Source organism: Hylobates moloch, unplaced genomic scaffold, assembly GCF_009828535.3.
Source record: "Hylobates moloch isolate HMO894 unplaced genomic scaffold, HMol_V3 SCAFFOLD_13, whole genome shotgun sequence".
Classification (NCBI taxonomy): Eukaryota; Metazoa; Chordata; class Mammalia; order Primates; family Hylobatidae; genus Hylobates; species Hylobates moloch.
In genome coordinates this window covers 69,771,586-69,796,369 of record NW_026652288.1, presented here as the reverse complement: position 1 = coordinate 69,796,369, position 24,784 = coordinate 69,771,586, and the positions used below count along the sequence as shown (strand labels likewise).

At 34.2% G+C, this 24,784-nt stretch overlaps 1 protein-coding gene across 1 annotated transcript in view; it reads left to right on the top strand.

Moving 5' to 3' along the window:
• Window positions 1-24,784, top strand: part of GPR149 (G protein-coupled receptor 149) — a 95,643-nt gene that overhangs the window by 5,433 nt on the left and 65,426 nt on the right. Inside the window, exon 3 of the mRNA XM_032172248.2 lies at window positions 2,550-2,998. Within this exon, the coding sequence (XP_032028139.1) occupies window positions 2,550-2,998 (449 nt within the window). The remainder of the gene's footprint in view (window positions 1-2,549; window positions 2,999-24,784) is intronic.

Sequence of the window (24,784 nt, the reverse complement as noted above, 5' to 3'; positions counted from 1 at the left end):
TATAGTTACTTATAACTAATTTTAATTACGGACTGAAATTTTAAGATCAAGATATTTTATATCAAATCTATGAACCTGGTTTGTCTGAAAAATTAGAATTATTGACAACACAACCCCTAATCTCCCCACAACTGGCTGGAGCCAAGAATCCTCCTTTAGATGAAGGAAGAACTTTCCCATTTGCCTTTGTTAATAATTAATGTTACCTAACTGGCCCCATAGATACTTTTTATTTTATATTTTTGGTTCATTAAAAAAAAAGACCTAGTCTTTACCCTCAAAGAACTTAAAAGTGATTAGTTTTGACTCTGATTCTCGTATTTTCTTCAACATAATTTTGATTATTAACTATGTTGTTTCAATGTATTTTTATAGGGATTCACCCCCTTACAACCAGCCTCTCATCTTACATTGTCAACTTTATGATATTGTTATAACCTATTATCTCAAGTTAAGTATCTCAGGTACATTAGTTACTTCAGGCAGAATTTGCCATTTAAGTGATAAGTCACTAACAGGAAATGTTACCATTGATTATACTTCATAATTATTGTATTTCCTCTGACTTAAAAACAGCACATTGTGTAACTCTTCTTCCACTAACATAATTCTTTCATGGGTCTGATCAGCAAGAAAGCAATTTCAAATAAAGGCAAATAACTCCAATTCTGAAAACAGCTAGCTTTAAATTCCTATCATTTTACCTGTAAGTAATCTTCAGTAGCTTTTGTCTGTCACCCCCTGTTTTCTCCAGTGTAAAATAGAATCAATAAGTTTTTTACTATGTAGGGTTGTTGGTGTGTTAAATGAGATAACCGACAAATGCAAAATGGCCTCAGAATGTTCTATCACATCATGGTCTCTTGATAATCCTCCCTTCTCTTCACAGCCTACCTTACACTGCCCCTTTTCCCTTGTGACATGGAGGTGGAGTCTCCTTTAACACATTCTGCACACTCCTTCAAAAACATTACTCATTTTTGCTTTATATATTTGAGATTACAATGTGCAACTAATAAAATTATAGTCATAGACATCAATTTTATCATGTTATATCACAAAATTGGGATTTTATGATAGCATTTGTTTTCTTAATGGCCTTGAAATGACAATTTGTCACTTTATATCTTTCTTGGAGAAAAATAGAAACCCATCAATAATTTAAACATCCTTTTAGTTCCTTCGCCTTTCACATTCTTAAAGCAGTTAAACAGCATAACTTAATTTTACTTGACTATGTTACTAGAAAAGGTCAGTAAAAATATAAATGAGACAGTATATAAAATATGAACATCTGTTTCTACTTTTATTTCTTCTTTGGATCAAACTTGTTCTTGTTTGTGTTCTAGCTCAAACAACAATGAATGATACTAATAAATTCTATTTTTCAGTCAACAGAATTGGTTTATAAATCTTAGATTCTGAGAAACATTTCAGTAATAGAATCAGTGTATGAATGACACTAGGGTATATTGCAAAATGAATCAAATTTTACTTATTTTTTCCATAGAAAGATTATAGCTTTTCATATGTTTTTTCTGCCAAAGACAGCTAAATGTCTCAGTATAAAACACAGAGCTATCAAAGTAGAAAATTTGTTTGAAACAAACCATGTTTTGACAGATAAAAGCAAAAACATTAAATTATATCTTGTCTACCACCTTGATATAATTTCATTCTTAATCTATAAAACTTATCTAGCATTTAGTCACATTCAACATAAAAATTGTATCACTTTCTGTCACTTTCTTGCTTTTTATTCTAAGACCTTGCATCACTCCACCAATAGTACTATAATTATTATATCACCATATTTCACCTGATTTAAATCATAAAAAGTTTTATGCATTCCTGCTAAACTCTTCTTGTAATAATCAGCTTTATAGACATTGTAAAGTGCTTCAATTTACAAAAAAATTAATCCATCTAATTTTTTACAGTTTGTTTCACATTTATTTGTATCAGAAATGTACGTGTTATTTTTTAAAATTTAAAAGCTGTTTAGCAGCATGGTCTGATTTTTAATGTATGCATTTATAGACATATAAATGACAAAAAATTATATACCAAAATATTTAAAGAAGTTATATTTATTGGTGGTATTCTTAGCTGAATAACTAACATAATATTAAGGCTACTTAATAATTTCTAGCAAAATAAAATTAATAAATAATATATCTTATCCCAAAATACAAGGAAATGTGCGAAATAATTGCTAGACTAAGAAAAGCTAAAACAATGTATTGGAGAATTTCCTAATGTATAGCTAAGTTTTTGTTATGTAAGGCTTCTTTAGAGACTGAAAGAGTTTTTAAGATTGTATATATTTCAAGACCCTCATTGTGTAAAATGAGAAAAATTAGGCACAGGGTGATAAGATAATTTTGTGAGGCACAATTTCTTTGCATAATTGACAAAAAGTAAATGAAGATAGTTTTAAAATTTATAATAATCAGTTGAATGCACTTTCTATTTTTAATTGCGATATATATCCAATGTTGTTTTTATCTACTTACTAGCCATAAACTGTTGTTTTTATTTTTACTCAGTCAAGAGAAAAGGCTTTGAATTCAATCTATCATTCCAAAAAATTTATGGGATTTATAAAATAGCACATGAAGATTACTGTGATGATGATGAAAATTCCATATTCTATCACAACCTGATGAACTCTGAGTGTGAAACTACAAAAGACCCTCAGAGAGACAACCGTAACATCTTCAACGTTATAAAAGTAGAAATCAGCACCACACCCTCTCTGGACAGCTCCACACAAAGCGGCATCAACAAATGCACAAATACTGATATTACAGAAGCTAAACAGGATTCCAACAACAAAAAGGGTGCGTTTTCTGACAAAACAGGAGGTGATATTAACTATGAAGAAACTACCTTTTTTGAAGGGCCAGAAAGAAGACTGTCTCATGAAGAGAGTCAGAAGCCAGATCTTTCAGACTGGGAGTGGTGTAGGAGTAAATCAGAAAGAACCCCTCGTCAGGTACAGTAAAAGTCGTTCTTGCTGTTAAATTAAAAGTGATACTAAATATGATAGTCATGAAAAATATTATCAGGTGTTTATTTTATTCAATCAAGTCCAACATTAACTTCACTTGCCTCAATTAATTTCCATGATATTTAATTTTATTTCAAAGTTTATTTTGAAGGACTTTTTAATTCTTTTAATCAGTTTAAAATCTATACATTTTATAATAGGAAGAGTTAAACAGGCTCTTTAAGAAGGGTAGGGCATTCTTTTTTAACCTCAAGTAACCTGCATAAATTCAGATTAGATTCTCAGAACTCATGGTTCAAATTAATTTAATTTGTAGATTTCATTTTTCCCTCCTCCATTCCAAAGGTATCTCTTAAGTCTCCAAGGTAAGTTTTATTTTTTCATGTAAAGGCAAATATTTACACAACTAGCGGTGAGAAGTGTTGTTCTGTTGAAACTATATTAAGCAGCTTGCCTATCAGTCTTACTAGAACTAATCCCTCCAGTACCCAGCAGAAAAAAATTATTCCAGAATACATTCTCGTGAGCATTTGCAAGCCCTTATGAATGTTCCATCTCCTTAAATATGGAAGAATGGTTTTATAATATTTTATAAAACTAAAAGAATTTTCACTTGAATTTCTCATCCTTTCCTAGATTTCAGCCTTCCTAAAATGGTGAGGGATCCTTCTTATTTATTGAAATGGCAATGTGGTACTTATATGAGATTTTTTCTTTCCCCAAGCTCTCATATGTGATAATTAAGTTGCCCTTGCTTTCCACCTATTGATTTCCTAGGAAAAAGGAGTCTTTTTTCTACATGAGTTAATGGAAATCAGAATCTACATGCACCTAATCTCTGGAATCGAAAGCATTATTTTAGAAATACACTGCTACAAATAATGTATTCATTGATCAAAAGTATGATCATATAACACCAACTATAAATATAAGCAGAATAAATTTGAGATTTTATTTTTTCTCACTGATTAAATAAAACTACTAGTCTCCTGACACCATTGTTTTAAAAGTGAGTTTAATAGTAAAATAAGGTGTATAAAATATATTATAAGAAGAGACAATTGTGCATATTGTTTAGAGATTAGAAATCAAAGGAAAATATCACTAAATGTTTGTTATAAATTAAATAATACAGTAAAAGTTAGAGGCCAAAGACCACAACGCTCCATATGTTTAGAAAAAATGTGTTTACCTAGCTAAGGGGGAATTCCAACATTTTCATCGCCAATTTGCTCCTGAATAATCTAAACCTCTTAGTCTTGCACTTAGAAATTGTTAAGTTATATTCATAATGAAGCACGCTTGTGTGTGTGCGTGTGTGTGTGTGTGCATCCCAATAACTCGTAACTACCTTCTGTGCTAGTCACCTATATCATCCTCGTGATTACCCCTTACGGATTACAGCTATCTTGAATCTTACTCATATTTTTTGTTGTATTCTTCTATCACAAATGCATGTATTTCTAACATACTATATTGTTTAGCTTTGCTAATTTTGAGCCTTCTAAAGATGGTATCGTGCTATATATAGTCTTCTGGGGCCTACTTTTGTTCATTTAACGTTACTAAGTAGCTTAATTTTCTTATTTATTTCATCAAAACCGTGGGAATTATTATGTAAAATACCACAACTTAACGCCGTCATTTAAAAGCATTGGTTATAGTTTGGAAAGTAGAGTCAAATAACTATAACTAGAAATGTTAAAGAATCAGACACTGCTTGCACATAAGTACATTGTCCTGGGAGAATGATGAAGAACAACTTACCCACAATCTTCTTTAAATCAAAAATTAAAATGATTTATGTAAAGTATAAAACTTTGATCAATCCAGATATCTTTCAGCTATAAATATTGACTTGTTAAATATAGAATTTAAACAACTGTGATGATCAAGTCTTTCAGGAAACTTCTCTGAAATGGTCGCTATGAAAAATAATGATTAGTGGTAAAAGATGGATAATACAATATTCTGGAAAGGTAAAACCTTTTATTTCCAGGGACTAATAAAAATTAAATAAAATACTATCGTAAATTTTAAAACAACAGGAAGAAATCCTAAACCACAGACTGACATTTTTTGTATAACCTTCCCTTAGTAAAAGTACCTGTGGTTTTTAAGGTTAGCCTTAAATACAAATACAAATTTTTAAATTAAAAAAGTTTTACAAAATTCTACAAAACATTTTAAATCACAAATTTTAAAATGTTCACATTGTAATTTAAAATGCTAGCAAAAGCACATTTAGGACTGAAAACCTTATGAGAACTTTTCCTAAGACCAAAACAGCTTTTAATTCTTACCCTTTTCTTCAGCAGCAAATATTACATGGAAGTGAATGATGACTTAGAAAGGACTTTCATTTTTATATTTTTCTTCCCAGTGCTGTTTTTTGCTCTCAAAGCAATGTTAACATACGTATCTTATATAGTGATGCATTAAAGTGTGTTGTAGACACTGCAGTTACTCTATAAAAACACTACTTCTTTAGATTATTTTATGGTTGTACTTTCAAACATTTACCAGTTTGTATCTAATGGTACTACATTTAATAGTATGTGTTCTCAGGATTTTTTAAAAAGCAGATTTGATTTTAAACATATTTAGTGAGTTCTCCTTTATTTCCACAATATGCTCTTTTTTTAGAAGTTTATTTTAACAGTTCTCAGAATATTTTCTTGGAAGTCCTGGTAGGAGTGAGAATATCATCACTTCAAGGTTAAGGTGTAGAAATTATGGGATTAGAATGGCTTCAGTAGATTTAAATGTGATCCCATAAAATTTACAAGAATTGAAGGTATTCATAAGACTAAAATTCAATTTTAACCTGGCCACACAATTACTTCTTTCTGAACCCCTAATATGTAGAAATCTAAGCAGTTTACCATTTTGAAAGTTCAGAAGGAACAGTCAGAAATGTCAGAGTTTTTTAGTGAGAAAGTCTTAACGTTATAGCCACCGGTATGACTCTTTCTGATATGAAATGATAATTTTCTAGAACCCCAAATTTTGTCATCTATGAATAAAGAAAATTGGACTTATAAAATAATTGACTGGCTTGTGGGTGATCACTCTATTTTCTCTTTTAATACTAAGTTCATAAAATTACCCTGGATTCCATTTTCTTTCCTTTTAATGTTTTGTTTTAGAGTTCCAGAAACTCACTCATTTATTTTTGTGAATCAAAAACATAGATATCCTGAAACTTTTAATCTATTTACAATCCTATCATTATAGGATCTGTAAGGTGCAAGTTGGATGTTTTAAAAACAGATTCTGAAATATTCCCTCTCAAATGAGAGACAGCAGGGGGAGGTAATTGTGTTTAAATTTACTACATAACCACTTAGCTTAAGGGATAAATAAAGCCAACAAGAACTAATTTTACAGTCGCCTGAGAATCAAGGAAATTTTATTTTCATTTTAAGGAAAATGTTTTAGCTGCCTAAAAATAGTTTTCTAAAGTTATGTTGTGTCAGTTGTTAACAGAGTTTAGTAGCAGCATTGGTTTCCATAGTATTTTTTAAATATTATTATTTATTTAAGTAATTTTCATAGGAAACTACAGAATCCAAAAGCCAGCTAGGCTATTTTGAGTTCTTTAGATCAGAGCTTCTCAAGTTTTAATGTACATACAAGTCAAATGGGTATCTTATTAAAATGCAGATTTTGATTGATTAGATATGAGATGGGATCCAAGATTCTCCATTCCTAATAAGCTTCCAGATGATTTCTGTGCAAACCAAGGTCCCACCTCAGACCTACAGAATCAAAATCCCCCAGTGGGCTAATGTGCACATTAAAAATTTTAAAGTGCTGCTTTAGATTCTAATGGCTAGAGAATGCGCATGAGTTTGAAGTGCAGGGCAAAATTAATCCTTTCTATTTAATATATGACCCATAAAGTATAAACCTGGAAGAAAATACTCAATACACATATCTCTTTCCTCTTCCTAAAAACTGTGCATCTTTTCTTTTCACTTTAAAAAATAAACTATTTAAAAAACAAGAACAGTGTATTGCTGTTTTCTGTGATATTATTAGCTTAAAATGAAGATGCCTAAACTTGTCTGTGAGTAATTTCTGACATTTTAACTGAAATGACCATACTAGAAAAAAATCCACTTAAAACCTATTTATAGCCTCCACCCGGTCATCTTAACAAAAATGATCATCTGGAATATACTTTACTTTTGACTACATCCATTTGTTTGAAGTGCTTAGTTTATAACCTGCTGTTCAGAAACTTGAAAATTTGCTACACTGCCTAGTTTTTTAAAAGTATAAACTTTATTGTTTTTGTAATTATTAAACTAACATACAATTATTGTAGAAAATCTAGAAATTGCTGTTAAGCAAAGAAAAAACTCACTTCCACCTACCCAGAGTTAACCACTGTTTACATTTCGTTGTATAAAATATCAGGCTGTTTTCTATGCATATATTTTTACTTTTGACAAAAACAAACAAACCAAAAAAAGGCCTGCTGCATGTAGTGCATGGGCTCTGCTTTTCTCCACTTAACAGCATAACTTTAACCTCAATTTAATTGTTTCAGCTCTTTGTGTCATTATCTGGTATAGTTTAGAGTGGCTCTTTGAAGTGTGGCTGAAAATTCATCCATGAATATAAATTTGTTCTCAAGTATATAAGATCTTGGAATTTGAACCTAAGGGAATTTTATTCTAAACTACTTCAGATATTTCATAGTACATTTTGTGATCTTCACAGCATGCATCATTTGCTGCAATGAGGAAAATAGCTCTAACTGCTCACGTTCTACAAATTCAAGGGAATTAGCATCGGATCAAAGCTTGTGTGGAATCATATAATTTATCTGTTAGCTAAGAATTCTGTTAATCTTCTCATAAAAGTCTCCTGGCTTAAGAAACCTAAAAGATTGTGTACTGAAATGACCCAGCTGTGGCTTAAATCTCTTCTTGGTTACTCTCTACTTGAACTCAAGTGACTAGGAACTCACTACATTTTTTAAACTTTTTATTGTGAACTAATACATGACCTACAAAACAGCTGCAAAAAAATAGTACAGAGTTTCAATATATCTTAATTCAGTTTCCACTAATGTAAACGTTACACTGTATAATGCAATTATCAAGAAATTAATAACTAATCTCTAAATTTTATTTCAGTTTTACCAATTGTCCTCTTTCTGGTTCTGGATCTAATCCCTGATGATAGATCATATTTGTTTTTATGTCTCCTTACCTCCAATTTGTAACAGCTTCTCAGTCTTTCTTTGTTTCACATGACATTTACTCTTTTGAAGACTACTGGCCAATTTTGTTTTTTGTTTTTGGAATACCCCTCAATTAGTAATTGTCTTATTTTTCAATTGATATAATTAAAGACAAGAATGTCACAAAAGTGATGTTTGTCTTTTCTAGTGCATCATAGCAAAAGGTACATGATGTTGATACATCTTATGATGGTATCAAAAGGGACATAATGTTGATACATCTTATGATGGTGATGTGAATTTTGATCCCTTCATAAAATTGGTGTCTGCCAGATTTCTCTATGTAAAGTTCCTATTTTCACCCCTTGTAATTTTTAAGTGTATTGTGGAGAGACATTTTGAGGTTATGAAGATATTATGCTTCATATCACAACTTGCCCACTAACTTTAGCATGCACTGATGAATCTTACCTGCAACAATTATTATGTGATGGTAATTTTCTATTTCTACCATTCTTCTTTTTGTTTCATTCTTTGTATATTATGAATAATGTGGTGATAAACGTTTTTATACATGATTCCTGATGCACATAAACACATTTTATTTATATTTTTTTTATTTCAATAGGTTTTTAGGGAACAGGTGGTATTTGGCTACATGAATAAGTTCTTTAGTGGTGATTTCTGAGATTTTGGTGCACCCATCACCCGAGTAGTGTACACTGTACCCAATGTGTAGTCTTTTATCCCTAGCTAGCCCCGACCCTTTCCACTGAGCGTCCGAAGTCCAATGTATCATTCTTACACCTTTGCATCCTCATGGCTTAACTCACACATATGAATGAGAACATATGATGTTTGATTTTTCATTCCTGAGTTGCTTCACATAGAACAATAGTCTCTAATTCCATGCAGGTTGCTGTGAATGCCATCATTTTGTTCCTTTTTATGGCTGAGTAGTATTCCATGTATATATATATATACTACAATTTCTTTATCAGCTCATTGATTGATGGGCTTTGGGGCTGGTTCCATATTTTTGAGATTACAAATTCTGCTGTGATAAACATGCATGTGCAAGTATCTTTTTCGTATAATGACTTATTTTCCTCTGGGTAGATACCTTCTAGTGAGATTGCTGGATCAAATGGTATATCACTTTTAGTTCTTCAAGGAATCTCCACACCGTTTTCTATAGTGGTTGTACTAGTTTACATTACCACTAACAGTGTAAAAGTGTTTGTTTACCACATTCCTGTCAACATCTATTTTTTTAAATTATGGCCATTCTTGCAAATGTGAGGTGGTATCACATTGTGATTTTGATTTGCATTTCCCTGATCATTGGTGATGTTGAGCATTTTTCTATGTGCTTCTGGCCATTTGTATATCCTCTTTTGAGAATTGTCTATTCATATCCTTAGCCCGCTTTTTGGTGAGATTGTTTGTTTTTTCCTTGATGACCTATTTGAGTTCTTTGTAGATTCTAGATATCACTCTTTTGTCTGATGTATAGATTGTGAAGATTTTTTCCCATGCTGTGGCTTGTCTGTTAACTCTGCTGATTGTTTCTTTCACTGTGCAGAAGCTTTTTAGCTTACTTAAGTCCCATCTATTTATCTTTATTTTTGTTGCATTTGCTTTTGGGTTCTTGGTCATTAAGACTTTGCCTAACCCAATGTCTAGAAGGGTTTTGCCAATTTTATCCTATAGAATATTTATGGCTTCAGGTCTTAAATTTAAGTCTTGATCCATCTTAAGTTGATTTTTGTATAAGGTGAAAGATGCGGATCCAGTTTCTTTCTTCTACATGTGGCTTGCCAATTATCCCAGCACCATTTGTTGAATGGGGTATCTTTTCCCCACTTTATGTTTTTGTTTTCTTTGTCGAAGATGAGTTGACTATAAGTATTTGGTTTTATTTCTGGGTTCCCTATTTTGTTCCATTGGTCTATGTGTCTATTTTTATACCAGTACCATGCTATTTTGGTGACTATGCCCTTGTAATATAGTTTGAATTTTGGAAGTGTAATGCCTCCAGATTTGTTCTCTTTGCTTAGTCTTGCTTTGGCTATGTGGGCTCTTTTTTGGTTCCACAAGAATTTTAGGACTGTTTTTCTAGTTCTGTGAAGGAATGATGGTGGTGTTTTGATGGGAATTGCGTTGAATTTGTAGATTTCCTTTGGCCATATGGTCATTTTCACAAAATTGATTCTACCCATACATGAGCATGGGATGTGTTTCCATTTGCTTGTGTCATCTATGATCTCTTTCAGCAGTTTTTGGTAGCTTTTCTTTTCTTTCACCTCTCAGTATTTTATTGTTTTTGCAGCTGTTGTGAAAGGAGTTGAGTTCTAGGTTTGATTCTCAGCTTGGTTGCTGTTGGTGTATAGCAGAGCTACTGATTTGTGTACATTAATTTGTATCCTGAAACTTTGCAGGATTTATTTACCAGTTCTAGGAGCTTTTTAGATGAGTCGTTAGGGTTTTCCAGGATCATTGCAAACAGCAACAGCTTGACTTCCTCTGTGCCAATTTGCTCTTTTTTCCTTTCTCTTGTCTGATTGCTTGGCTAGGACTTCTATGTTAAATAGAAGTGATGAAAGTGGGCATCCTTGTCTTGTTCCATGTCTCGGGGGTATGCTTTCTACTTTTCCCTGTTCAGTATAATGTTGGCTGTGGATTTGTCATAGATGGCTTTTATTACGTTAGGATATGTCCCTAATATGCTGATTTTGCTGAGGGTTTTAATCATAAAGAGATGCTGGATTTTGTCAAATGCTTTTTCTGCATCTATTGAGATGATTATGTGATTTTTGTTTTTAATTCTGTTTATGTGGTGTATTACATTTACGGACTTATGTATGTTAAACCATTCCTGCATTCCTGGTATGAAACCCACTTGATCATGGTGGATTCTCTTTTTGATATGCTGTTGAATTCAGTTAGCTAGTATTTTGTTGAGGATTTTTGCATCTATGTTCATCAGGGATACTAGTCCATAGTTTTCTTTATTTATAATGTCCTTCCCTGGTGTTGGTATTAGAATGATACTGGCTTCGTAGAATGATTTAGGAAGAATTCTCTCTTCCTCTATCTTTTGGAATAGTGTCAATAGGATTGGTACCAATTTTTCTTTGGAGATCTGATAGACTTCAGTTGGAATTCATCTGGTCCTGGACTTTTTTTGGTTGGCAAATTTTTAATTACTATTTTAATCTTGCTGCTTGTTTGGTCTGTTTAAAGATTCTATATCTTTCTGGTTTAATCTAGAAGGGCTGTATAGTTCAGGGAATTTATTCATCTCCTCTAGGTTATCTAGTTTATGTGCATAAAGGCATTCATAGTAGCCTTGAATAATCTTCTGTATTTCTGTGGTATCAGCTGTAATATTTCCCATTTCATTTGTAATTGAGCTTATTTGGATCTTCTCTCTTCTTGATAAATCTCACTAATGGTCTACAGATTTTATTTATCTTTTCAAAGAACCACCTATTTGTTTAATTTATCTTTTGTATTAATTTTGTTTGTTTGTTTCAATTTCATTTAGTTCTGCTCTGATATTTGTTATTTCTTTCCTTCTGCTGGGGTTGGGTTTGAATTGTTCTTGTTTCACCAGTTCCATGAGGTGTGACCTCATATTGTCTATTTGTGTTCTTTCAGAATTTTTGATGTAGGTATTTAATACTATGAACTTTTCTCTCAGCACCACTTTTGCTGTATCCCAGAGGTTTTGTTAGGTTTTGTCACTATTCTCATTCAGTTCAAAGAATTTTTAAATTTCCATCTTGATTTCATTTTTGACCCAATAGTAATTCAGGAGCAGGTTATTTAATTTCCATGTATTTGCATGGTTTTTAGGCTTCCTTTTGGAGTTGATTTCCAATTTTATTCCACTGTGGTCTGAGAGAGTACTTAATATAATGTTAATTTTCCTAAATTTACTGAGACTTGTTTTGTGGCCTATCATATGGTCTATCTTGGAGAATGTTCCATGTACCGATGAATAGAATGTATATTCTGCACTTATTAGGTAGAATGTTTTGTAAATATCTGTTAAGTCCATTTGTTCTAGGATATAGTTTAAGTTCATTGTTTCTTTGTTGACTTCCCATCTTGATGACCTGTCTAGCGCTGTCTGTGGAGTATTAAAGTCCCCCACTATTATTGTGCTGCCATCTATCTCATTTCTTAGGTCTAGCAGTAATAGTTTTATAAATTTGGGAGCTCCAGTGTTAGGTGCATGTATATTTAGAATTATGATATTTTCCTGTTGGACTAGTTCTTTATCGTTGTATAATGTTCCTCTTTGTCTTTTTAAACTGATGTTACTTTACAGTTTGCTTTGTCTGATGTAAGAATAGCTACTCTTGCTCACTTTTGGTGTCCATGTGAATCCTTATGTGTTAGGCGAGTCTCCTGAAGATGGCAGAAACTTGGTCAGTGAACTCTTATCCACTCTGCCATTCTGTATCTTTTTAGTGGAACATTTGGACAATTTACATTCAATGTTAGTATTGAGATGTGAGGTACTATTCTATTAATCATGATATTTGTTGCCTGAATACCTTGGTTTTTTTCATTGTGTTATTGTTATATAGGTCCTAGGAGATTTATGCTTTTAGGGGGTTCTGTTTTGGTGTATTTTGAGGATTGGTTTCAATAGTTAGAGCTCCTGTTAGCAGTTCTTGTAGTTCTGGCTTGGTAGTGGAAAATTCTCTCAGCATTTGTTTGTCTGAAGAAAGACTGTGTCTTTCCTTCATTTATGAGGCTTAATTTCACTGGATACAAAATTCTTGGATGATGATTGTTTTGTTTAAGGAGGCTAAAAGTAGGACCCCAATCTCTTCTAGGTTGTAGATTTCTGCTGAGAAATCTGCTGTTACTCTGATAAGTTTTCCTTTATATGTTACCTGTTGCTTTTGCCTCACAGCTTTTAAGAGTATTTCCTTTGTCTTGACTTTCGGTAACCTGATGACTATGTTCCTAGGAGATGATCTTTTTGCAGTGAATTTCCCAGGTGCTCTTTGACTTTCTTGTATTTGGATGTCTAGATGTCTAGCAAGACCAGGGAGGTTTTCCTGGATTATTCCCTCAAATATGTTTTTCAAGTTTTCAGATTTCTCTTTTTCCTCAGGAACCCAATTTGTTCTTAGGTTTGGATGTTTAACATAGTCCCAAACTTCTTGTAGGCTTTGTACATTTTTTAAAATTCTTTTTTCTTTATCTTTGATGGATTTGGTTAATTCAAAAGCCTGTCTTTGAGCTCTGAAGTATTTTCTTCTGCTTGTTCAATTCTATTGCTGAGACCTTCCAGTGCATTTTGCATTTCTCTGAGTGTGTCCTGGATTTCCAGAAGTTGTGATTGTTTTTTATTTATGCTTTCTATTTCACTGAAGAATTTTCCTTTCATATCCTATATCATGTTTTTGATTTCTTGAAGTTGGACTTCACTTTTCTCTGGTGCCTCCTTGATTAGCTTAATAATTGACCTCAATTGTTTTTCTGGAAATTCCAAAATTTTGTCTTGGTTTGGATCTACTGCTGGTGAGCTGGTATGATCTTTTCAGGGTGTTAAAGAAACTTGTTCTGTCATATTACCAGAATTGTTTTTCTGGTTCCTTCTCATTCGGGCAGACTATGTCAGAGGGAAGATCTAGAATTCAAGGGCTGCTGTTCAGGTTCTTTTGTCCCATGGGGTGATCCCTTGATATGGTGTTCTCCTTCTTCCCCTGGGAATGGGGCTTCCAGAGAGCCAAACTGTAGTGATTGTTTTTGCTCTTCTGGGTCTAGCCACCCAGCAGAGCAACTGGACTCCAGTCTGGTACTGGGGAGTGTCTGCAAAGAGTCCTGTGATGTGATCATCTTCAGATCTTGCAGACACGGATACCAGCAACTGCTCCGGTGGAAGTAGCAGGGGTGTGAAGTGGACTCTGTGAGGGCCTTTGGTCGTGTTTTTGTTTAGTGTGCTGGTTTTGTGTTGGTTGGCCTTCAGCCAGGAAGTGACATTTTCAAGAGTGCATCAGCTGCAGCCCTATAGGGAGGATGTAAACTTGCCCTAGGGACACCTGGTTAAGTATTCAGGTTTCTCAGGTGGTGAGCAGGACCATAGAGCTCCCAAGAGATCAGTGCTTTTGCCTTCGACTACCAAGGCAGGTAGAGGAAGACCACCAGGTGGCAGCAGGGATAGGCATGTCTGAGCTCAAGCTCTCCTTGGGCAGGGCTTGCTGTAGCTGCTGTGGGGGATGGGGGCGTGGTTCCCTGTCCGATGGAGTTATATTCCCAAGGAGAGGATTATGGCTACCTATGCTGAGTCACACAGGTCACCAGGGAAGTGGGGGAAAGTCAACAGTCACAGGCCTCACCCCTCTCCCAAATGCAGCCCACAGTCCTAGAGGCCTGACTCACTCCCACCGTGCCCCACTAAGCCTCGCGTCTATTTCCAGGCAGCCAGTGACCAGGCTGAGAACTTGCCTCAGACCATGGGCCTCTCTGCTGAGAATCCAAGCTGACTCACAGGTTTCTGGGGTCTCAGGGAGCCTGCAGCGGTGATCCAATTCCATCAAAGGGTCTGTGGATTCTTTTGGCTTTCTTGGTATGTTTCTGCAGTAGTTCTTGGAGCAAAAGTTCATGATGTGAGTCTCCACATGCTGCTCTGTCCATCTGAGTGTGAGCTGCAAGCTAGTCCTACCTCCTATCTGCCATCTTCACAAGGTCTTATTTCTACCATTCTTTCTATATTTAGTATGGGAATTCTATTGTCAGGAAAAGCTATCTCTTCTCCTTCATTTACCTATTTATTTATTTATATCAGTGTGGACTCATAGATATTTATTTTAACTTATAGATCATAAACTATACTATCATTTATTTTGTTAACCCAACTATCCTATATTTGGCCATTGGGAGCTCTTTAATGTTGGTATCTCTATCTATCCAACATGCCATAATCATTTTTTAGCATTTTCTGACTTTCTGACAGCACGAGATATCCCAGCATCATTGTGTATTTTCCTTAACCTGGCCCCAGAATCAAGAGTTTTTCCAAGGAGCCCTGGTTCCTTTAACTGGAAAATAGTATTTAGAAGCCAAAATCTGGGTGCTAGATATGCTCATTGCTACTGAGGTGTCTTGCTTCTAGGCCCTATCCTACAGAGCTAGGAAATATATATATATATGTGTGTGTGTGTGTGTATACACATGAAATATACACACATGAACATATATATACACATATGCTTATGTGTTTATCTATATTTCTATATTAATCACTCCATAGTAATAGTTTTAAAACAAGTTTATACTTATACCTCCAATTCCAATCAACTACTACAGAGTTCCTTCAAGCCTTTCTCTTTTCTTATTTACTTCCTTTCCCGTCAGTGAAAAAACAGGCTTTTATCCACAAATACATTTACTTTTTTGCCCAGTTCTGATATACACATAAAAAATTTTAGAATTGCTAACCCACACCCCTGTAGGAAAAGAATATTAAGAGTATAGTAATTGCATATGGTTATTACCTTTAGCTTACAGGTTACAGTTAAAACATTATCTTCCAAAGTTACTTAGGTCAGTTCTTTGCTTTTCCATTTTCCCATTCCCTTCATTTTATATTACATTTTTCATTATTTATATTTGACTATGTGAAGCATGATCAGGTTTTCAAGCATCAGAACTATATAAAACATGATGTGGTTTGGCTGTGTCTCCACCCGAATCTCATTTTGAATTGTAGCTCCCATAATTCCCATGTGTTATGGGAGGGACCCAGTGGGAGATCACTGAATCATGGGAGGTGGTTTCCCCCATACTCTTCTTGTGGTAGTGAATAAGTCTCACAAGATCTGATGGTTTTATAAGGGGAAACTCCTTTCACTTAGTTTTCATTCTCTCTTGCCTGCCACCATCTAAAACATCCCTTTCCCTGTCTGTCATGATTGTGAGGCCTTCCCAGCCATGTGGAACTGTGAATCCATAAAACTTTTCTTTCTTTATAAATTACCCAGTTTCAGGTATGTCTTTATGAGCAACGTGAGAATGGGCTAATACAAAAGCCATATGCGCTTTATTCATTTTTCTTCCCTGATTTTATTTTTCTCATTCTTTCCACCTTGTTCCTACATACCCTCTGTAAGTAACCAATCATATAGTTTATAGTTTAACGTTCCTGTATTTCCTTTTGCACAACTGGGTAGATACATGTTTATCTTCTGATATCCCCTCTTTTCTTACACGTAGATATGCTTCATGCTTTACTCTTTTCCTTGACAATAAATACTGGACATCTCTAGATATTAGTTCATAGACATCTTCCTCATGGCTGTGTAATAACCCAGTGTGAATATACCATAGTCAATTTAACTACTCTGTAGCTTGTTTCCAATATTTTGCAATAAAATCGGTACTGCAATGAGTAACTAGCGTTGTATGTGTGTATTTCCACATTGTTGGAGGTGTAGCTTCAGGATAAATTCTTAGAATTAGAGTTTCTTGGTCAAATGATAAATGTAGTTTTGCTAGGAATTGCCAAATACCCCTCTAGAGGGATTATACCAGTTTCCACTGCCACCCACAATGTATGAAAGAAGATCTTTTTTCCCACCACTTCAGTAACAGTGTATATTATCACACTTTTAAACTTTTTCCAGTGTGATAGGAGAGAAATGATATCTCAGGGTTGTTTTAAATTATACTTATCTAATTGTAAGTAAGCTTGAATAGTTTTTATATATTTAAGGAACCTCTATCTTTTTCTCTATTATAAATTGTTATTATTTTTTCTGATTTTTATAGAGATTTCTTTTTCTTCATCTAATTTTTAAGAGTTCTTTACATATTAGAAATATTAATTCTTCATCCATTATAGACTATGTTACAAATATTTTTCATCATTTATCAGATACCTTTTGATTTTTGTTTATAGTATTTTTTACCATGCACAATTTTTTGTTTATAATAAAAATTATCAATCTTTTTATTAATTGCATTTGAATCTTTTTAATAATAGTTAGAAATCCAGTTTAAAATGGAATTCATCCATGCTTTTTTCTAAGTACTTGTATGGCTTAATTATTTCTATTTTGATCCCAGGTCCATTTGGATTTTATTTTCGTGGTAGATGTAAGATATGGGTATAATTGTATATTTTTTCCAAATGGTTGCTTATTATTATTAAAAAGTATTATTTATTTAAAGGTCAATCATTACCCACAGTGAGTTATCATCTTTATCTTATACATTTCTATATCTACCTGGATCTATTTCTAGGCTTTCTACTTTTTTTTTTTTTTGGCGGAGTCTTGCTCTGTCACCCAAGCTGGAGTGCAATGGTGCAGACTCGGCTCACTGCAGCCTCCGCTTCCCAGGTTCAAGTGATTTTCCTGCTTCAGCCTCCTGAGTAGCTGGGACTACAGGCACAAGCCACCATGCCCAGACAATTTTTTGTATTTTTAGTACAGACAGGGTTTCACCGTGTTGGCCAGAATAGTCTCGCTCTCCTGACCTCATGATCCACCCACCTTGGCCTCCCAAAGTGCTGGGATTACCTGCGCGAGCCACCGCACCTGGCCATATTCAATCATTTTTGTCTTCAGTATAAATGAGGTTTTCTCTATCATTATACCCTCTCACTGGCTATTGTTTGTGTGTATTAAAGGTATTGATTTATGCCCGTAAATTTTATATCTGCCACATTACTGAATTCTTTTATTGTTCAAATTTATTTTATCATTATCAAAAATTTCTAAGTATAATATCATATCATCTGCAAATAGAAATTGCCTTACTACTTCTTTATTAATTCTTATGCCTCTGTTTAATTTCTCTTGTCTGGTTATATTGGCTAACACTCCTAAAACATCGTTGAATAGTGGAGGAGGTGGTAAGCATTCTTGCCTTTTTCCTGATCTTAGTGGAAAGGTTTCTGATGTTTTCCTATTAAGAAAGATGACAGCTCTCACTACTTTGTGAGGCAGATAATTTAAATTTCTGCTGCTGCTGATGATGATAGCTAGTATTTATTGAATACTTGCTATGTTTCACATGAGGTTCTAAGTACTTTACATAAAATTGCTCACTTAGTAGTCACAAAAACTCTATGTGGTTGGTACTGTTACTCAATCTTACAGATGAAAAAAGTGAAGCACAGAGAAGTTAAGCCTAAGGTCTATCAGAGCCTGTGAACAAACTTAGGTTATCTGATTCCAGAGACAGTCCATATGTTCACTACCATACACTGTTTCAGAGAGATAATTTTGATAATTAGCAATCCTTTCCTACACTGAGTTTAAATATATTCCCCTCACAGAGGCAGATTAATATCACCCAGGGGATCTTTAAATATGTCACAATCTCACCCATAGAAGTTATGATTTAATTGGTCTGGAGTGAGATTTGGGTATTATTCTCTAAAACTCTGTGTGTAGATATTTGAAAAATATATAACAAAGAACTTATATTTAGAGTATGTAACTTATAAAGAACACCAATAGTGCAACAAGAAAACAATAGACAACCCAATAGTATGTGAACAAAAGATTTAAACTGATACTTCATGTAAAAGGAAATCCAAATAATCATGGCCATGTGTAAAGGTATGCCACATCATTAATAATCAAGATATCTCAATTAAAATAACAGTGAGTGACCACCGCACACCCACACAAATAGCTCCAATTAAATAATCTGAAAATTTCAAGAGTTAATGAGAATATGGAAAAACTTAAATGTATATAAACTGTTGGTAGGATAAATTGTTAAAAACACTTTGTAAAACAGGTTAGAAATATTTCCAAAAGTTAAATATATCTATGCTTTATGCTTCAGCAATGACACTCTTGGTTACACATCCTAGAATTGCACTGTCCAATACATTAACCACTAGTCACATGTGGTTGTTTACATCTAAATAAACATTTTTTAAATTTAAAACTTAGTTCCTCAGGTGCACTAACCACAGCTCAAGTACTCAGTAACCAGATGTGGCTGGTGACTACTGTACTGAACACCACCCATATGGAACATGACCATCTTGCAGTTCTATTGGATAGTGCCACCTAAATCATATTTACATGCTGGCAGCTCTTTTTTTTTTTCATAGAGTTAGCATTTAGGAATGGACCAAGAGTCCATCAACATTGGAATATATTGTTGAATTATTTTTACAATAGAACACCACATGCAGAATTGTATTTTTCATGAAGCCAGTGAAGCTAAAACTTTGGGCAACTCGCTTGTGCTGATCTCTTCCAAGGCTGGGAGGATCCCTATCAATGTGTTCATGGGAAAGTATGTTTTCATAAAGTTAACAAAAAGAAGATTTCTATACTTTTTTAAAGAACAAAGTTATATAGGCTTTCAAGCCCCTTGAAATCTGGTTCTACCTCTAACTAAAAAAGAACAAAACAAAACTAAAGCTAACAAAACATGAATGAGTTTTGCAAACATGACAGAAATGTGGCATAAACAGCGCTGACATCCTCAAGCCCTTTTTGCCCATGCTACTGCCTAGCATAAAGCGTCCCATGTTGTACATTTGTCATCTGTTGTTCGGACCCAGTTATATCTCATCTCTGTTAAATTTCTTTCTGCTTCCTTTAGTTTACTCTTCCTTAATTTCAATAGCCTTTTCTAATGCTGTAAAAAATGCTTTCAGATGCTGATCCTAAGATCTGGCTTCTATACTGTGATTCCAAAATTTGTGTCACCTATGAACTTAATAAGTTATCCTTCATGTTTCTATCCAAACCATTGATTGTGGATCAAGACAGGGCCAAAGACAGAAGCCCTGCTATACACTACTAGAAACAAGTCCTCTCATTCATTTTGATTTATTTAAAAACACTGTTAATATTGTGGGTTCCAATAGTTATTAATTTACTTAGTTGCCCTTGCAATCAATATGTTTTCCTCCCTCTTGTTCACAAAGATACCATTAGGAAATTACAAAATGCTTTAATGGAATACTAACATAAAATTTTCAGATGCATTTCTTTCATCTGCCATTAGTTTATTCAGTAAATATTTTTCATAGAAGCACTGTGGATATAAAGATATAAGCCTCCTGCTTTCAAGTTCCACACAGGCATGTATGTGAAGAAGATTTTCAAACAATTAGCTGTACTTCAGTGAGAAAAAAAGTGTACAGGATATAGACAATGCACTTACAGACCACAGAAGGTGGAGTGGTAAGTCTAGCAACATTGAGGAAGAAAGGAATTGATCCACAAAGACTTAGTTGTAGAGAACTCATACCATGTTTTGGGTCTTACAGCTTATTTTTTCTTGGCTTTCAAACTCTGTCCTTTCATCTTAGAAAGATGGATCTTAGAAACTTTCATGGATCTTTGAAACTTTCATGGATCTTTGAAACTTTCTAGGAATTGATGTAAATATCACTTGTCTACTTTGTTGAATTCACTATTTATTTATTATTTATTTATTTGAGACAGGGTCTCACTCTGCCATCTAGGCTGGAGTGCAGTGGTATGACCATAGCTCACCATAGCCTCCAACTCCTGGACTCAAAAGATCCCCTGCCTTAGCCTCCTAAGTATTGAGATTACAGGTGTGAGCCATGGTGCCTGGCCTGCTTCCCATTTGAAAAACTGAAAATATTTGCACAGTTTTAATGTTCCCGTTTGCTTTAAGGACATCAGCAACAACCATATTCATATAGCAACTTTTCACGGTAACTTTGAGTATAATGATTTTCAGAGAGAAATTTGTACTTCTACAGTAGCAAGGATCTCTCATTATTTTTATTTTAAATTTGTCTTTCTTAATATTCACAAATACTTTCTTAGTGTTTTAAGATTCATTTACAAAGGATACAGAAACAAATTTGGAGCTGAGGATATCAGCTTCTTCTTTGCCATCCCTTGACTTGATGGCATTAGCTGCAAGAAGTGGGCCTATTCCTTTTTTTGACCTTTTGATTTAAACATAGGTTTCCAAAGACCTACTTTGTTGCTTTAGTATTTTTGCAAGCCACAGATTATTATATTTATTTAGACTTCCTAACATCAACCTTCCCATCTTTTGCAATGAGTAATTTGTTGTGTAGGTGTCCTTCAGGCCGGACCTGATCTGCACTAATTTTAAAGATGAAATTTTCCTTTATCCCTTAACTGCATCACTTATGATGATACAGCCAAAATTGCAGTCTCGACACTCATATGTAGGTTTTTTTTCCTGTTCCCCTCCCCCCCCACAATTTGCCTTCTGAGAGTTTAAATGTATCTAGCCTACTAAGTTCAGCATTTTTCTTCTGGATATCACATACTCTAGGAATTAATAGTTGTTTTTCTCCTTAGGTGTCCAACTCTTCTACTTTCACTAATTATTTCTCTCTTATTGATGAGAATTATATTCTAAGAAACTGTTCCTTCTTGCTTCCTGTACTCTCTGTGAGATGAAACTGTCAGCAAGGCAAGGCAAAAATATGCCATCTGATTTGCTTTATAGTTTAATAGACCCCAGCAGAATCATTTGAAAACATTGCCTTGCTACTGGGCAAACACAGATTCTCTCCACCTTCGACAATAATCTCTATTCAAGAGCCACCTTTTCTGTACCTTAAGCTGTGATTTAGAAATCTTTATTTAGTTCAGTGGCACTATCTGCAAGGCCAGAAAAGTGTCGACACAAAAAGAAAATTAATACCACTTACTAACAATTATTAGCAATGTGTAAGAGTCACCAATTTTAAGCAGTTATAGGAATTAAAAGAGAAAATTTTCAGAAAATAGCTCATAGTTTTTTGCATTTCATCCTTTGAGATAAAGATAAAATTTGAACCAGCTTTCTTCTCTCATGAATCATACAATTCTAAGTGGTAAAACCAGGACTCAAACACATTCGTCATCCTGTGATACAACAAAAAATTCTATAATATTTTAGTTTAAAAGTCTAGCGTGTGTCCATTCATTTTGGAACAAATATTACTCTAGATAAAATGATATTTAATGTCCTTTGTTTTAATCACTAATTATCATGTGTTTTCACTTTAGTAGTGGCTAGTCTCTTATGAAATGGTGCAGGTAGATCACGGGCTTTGGAAACAGGCAGGCCTGAGCTTTAAATCTCCTTCAAATATTTCAAGATTATAACTCTTATTAACTGCATATAACTTAATTCTGTAACCTTAGGAGGGTGGCTTTACAACTTTTGATTCATTGCAATAAAAATGAAGCAGAAATTACTCAGAGATGATGTCATGTAATTCAACAGAACATAGTACAGTGATATCAGGGGAGGCTCTGGGATTTCTAGATAGAGAGAGCATCAGAATGACAATCTTGTGGAAGGAGTGTCTAGAGAAATTATCTTAAAGTGCTTTGCATATAAAGCTCCTTGGTTTTCATTAGAGAGCATGTTTATTGAAGTGGCTTTGAGAACACAGTGAAGAATATTGAAAAGTATACTAAGACCCTCTTCGAGGTTATCCATTGACACAACCACTACATAGTATATGAAATATTACTTAAGGCAAATAATATAATCTCTGATCCTTAGTAAGCTTATAAAACTACTATGAGGATTCAATATTATGATAATTTGTAAATAATTTCAAATATGGGCCGGGCGCGGTGGCTCACCCCTGTAATCCCAGCACTTTGGGAGGCCGAGGAGGGCAGATCACGAGGTCAGGAGATTGAGACCATCCTGGCTAACACTGTGAAACCCTGTCTCTTCTAAAAATACAGAAAATTAGCCGGGCGCAATGGTGGGTGCCTACAGTCCCAGCTACTTGGGAGACTGAGGCAGGAGAATGGCGTGAACCCGGGAGGCAGAGCTTGCAGTGAGCCGAGATCACACCACTGCACTCCAGCCTGGGCGACAGAGTGAGACTCTGTCTCAAAATAATAATAATAATAATTTCAAATACAATTATTGACACACGTATATGATAATAGTACAGAAGTACTATTGAGAGAACCTCCAGATATGCATGTATTTCATAGAGTAGGGGCTCTATAATATGTTGTGAACTGAATGAATAAATTTCAGTGAAAGCAATTGTGTTTCTCAAGCTGGAGTGTGGAGGTGATTTAGGTGTTTGTAATAGAGTTGTTTCCTTGCTCTTTGGTAAAGAAACTCAAAGGATATCAAAGACTTCCTAAAAATAGTGCACCAAAGATACCTGAGGCCATGCCTTCAAATACTTCTAACGGTTTTAAATGACCAAATGGACCATCAATCTCTAGAGCAGAGGAAAGTTGCTAACAGCCCTGAAAACACTGAGGGAATTTTGATTCCAATGTGAAGACTTAAGTTAAGTTCCACATTGAACTTAAAGTTCTATCTGGAACTCTAGGTTCAAAGTAGAATACAGAGTGATTAGAAAGAAGGATTACAAGCTGAGACTAAGGATAAAGGTGATATTTACTACACTAAGTGATGACTGACAATTTTTGAACATTTTTTGGGAAAGAAAGGTTATAACTGGCCATGTTTATGTGAAAAATATTAATTTATAATAGCATTTATTCGTTTTCTAATGTTACATAAAGTTTAACTTTTATATGAGAGTTGCAATATTTTTTACAAAAGTATGAAGAAAAAATTATTGTAACATGAATCTTTGACAAGATATTCACATGACAGGTGTAAGCTCTGACTTGTCTTTAATGAGCCTGACCTCTGGAGAAGTACTTACTATAGGAAAATATTATAAATCCAGTCAGTGGTTCTCAACCTCCTCCAGAAGTTAAAACTTAAGCAAAATACTAATACCAAAGCCCAACTTTTGAATAACCAAATGAGGATCCCAGCAGGTTGGGACTAGCATTTAGTGTTTCTTAAATTAATGATTCCAATGAACATCTTAGATTGAATAACACTAGTTTGCATTTTATAAATCAAAGTTATAACATAATGAGGGAAAAAGTGTTCCAATTTTAATTAGAGTCCTCTTATGTTTATTGGAGTCACATTCAGCTCTATGAATAGGATGAGACATCATTTTGTACGTTAATTTGAGCAAATGGTGAAAATTAAGCAGAGCTGACTTGATCCAATCTTCCTGCTGTTTGCCAAGTCATCAAGTGGTAATAATCATAAGCATCCATGAACAAGTGGTATTGGTTTCTCTGAGTCAGTTCCTACATCGATGAAATGAGTCATGGCCGTTTTTAATTATTTAAGATCCAAGAGCACATATGGAAATAGTTGGGTTTTTGAACCCATCATTTCAGCCAAATTTCAATTTTAGTAATTATTCTGCTTACCTCATTTCCCCATGATATTATAGGGTTGTTGTTGTTGTTTCTTTCTTTCTTTTCAAATTGTACTCAAAGCTTCCTGTTCTCAGCTGTGTAAATTGAAAAACCACAATGGTTTCAATTCAGATGCAAATAGAAATAACCATTCTGAATGATCTGTTTTATAGTTTGGGATAAAAGACCATTAAAATAAGCAAGAAAAATATCAGAGATAGAGAAAATTGACACAATTTACTAAAAGCAACTTGCTTCTCCAGTGAAACTTCTTTTGTTTCAGAAAGTCAAGATATTGTCATTTTAAAACCTTGAAGAAAGCCTGGACCAGAAGAGGAAAGGTGGTTTCCCTAA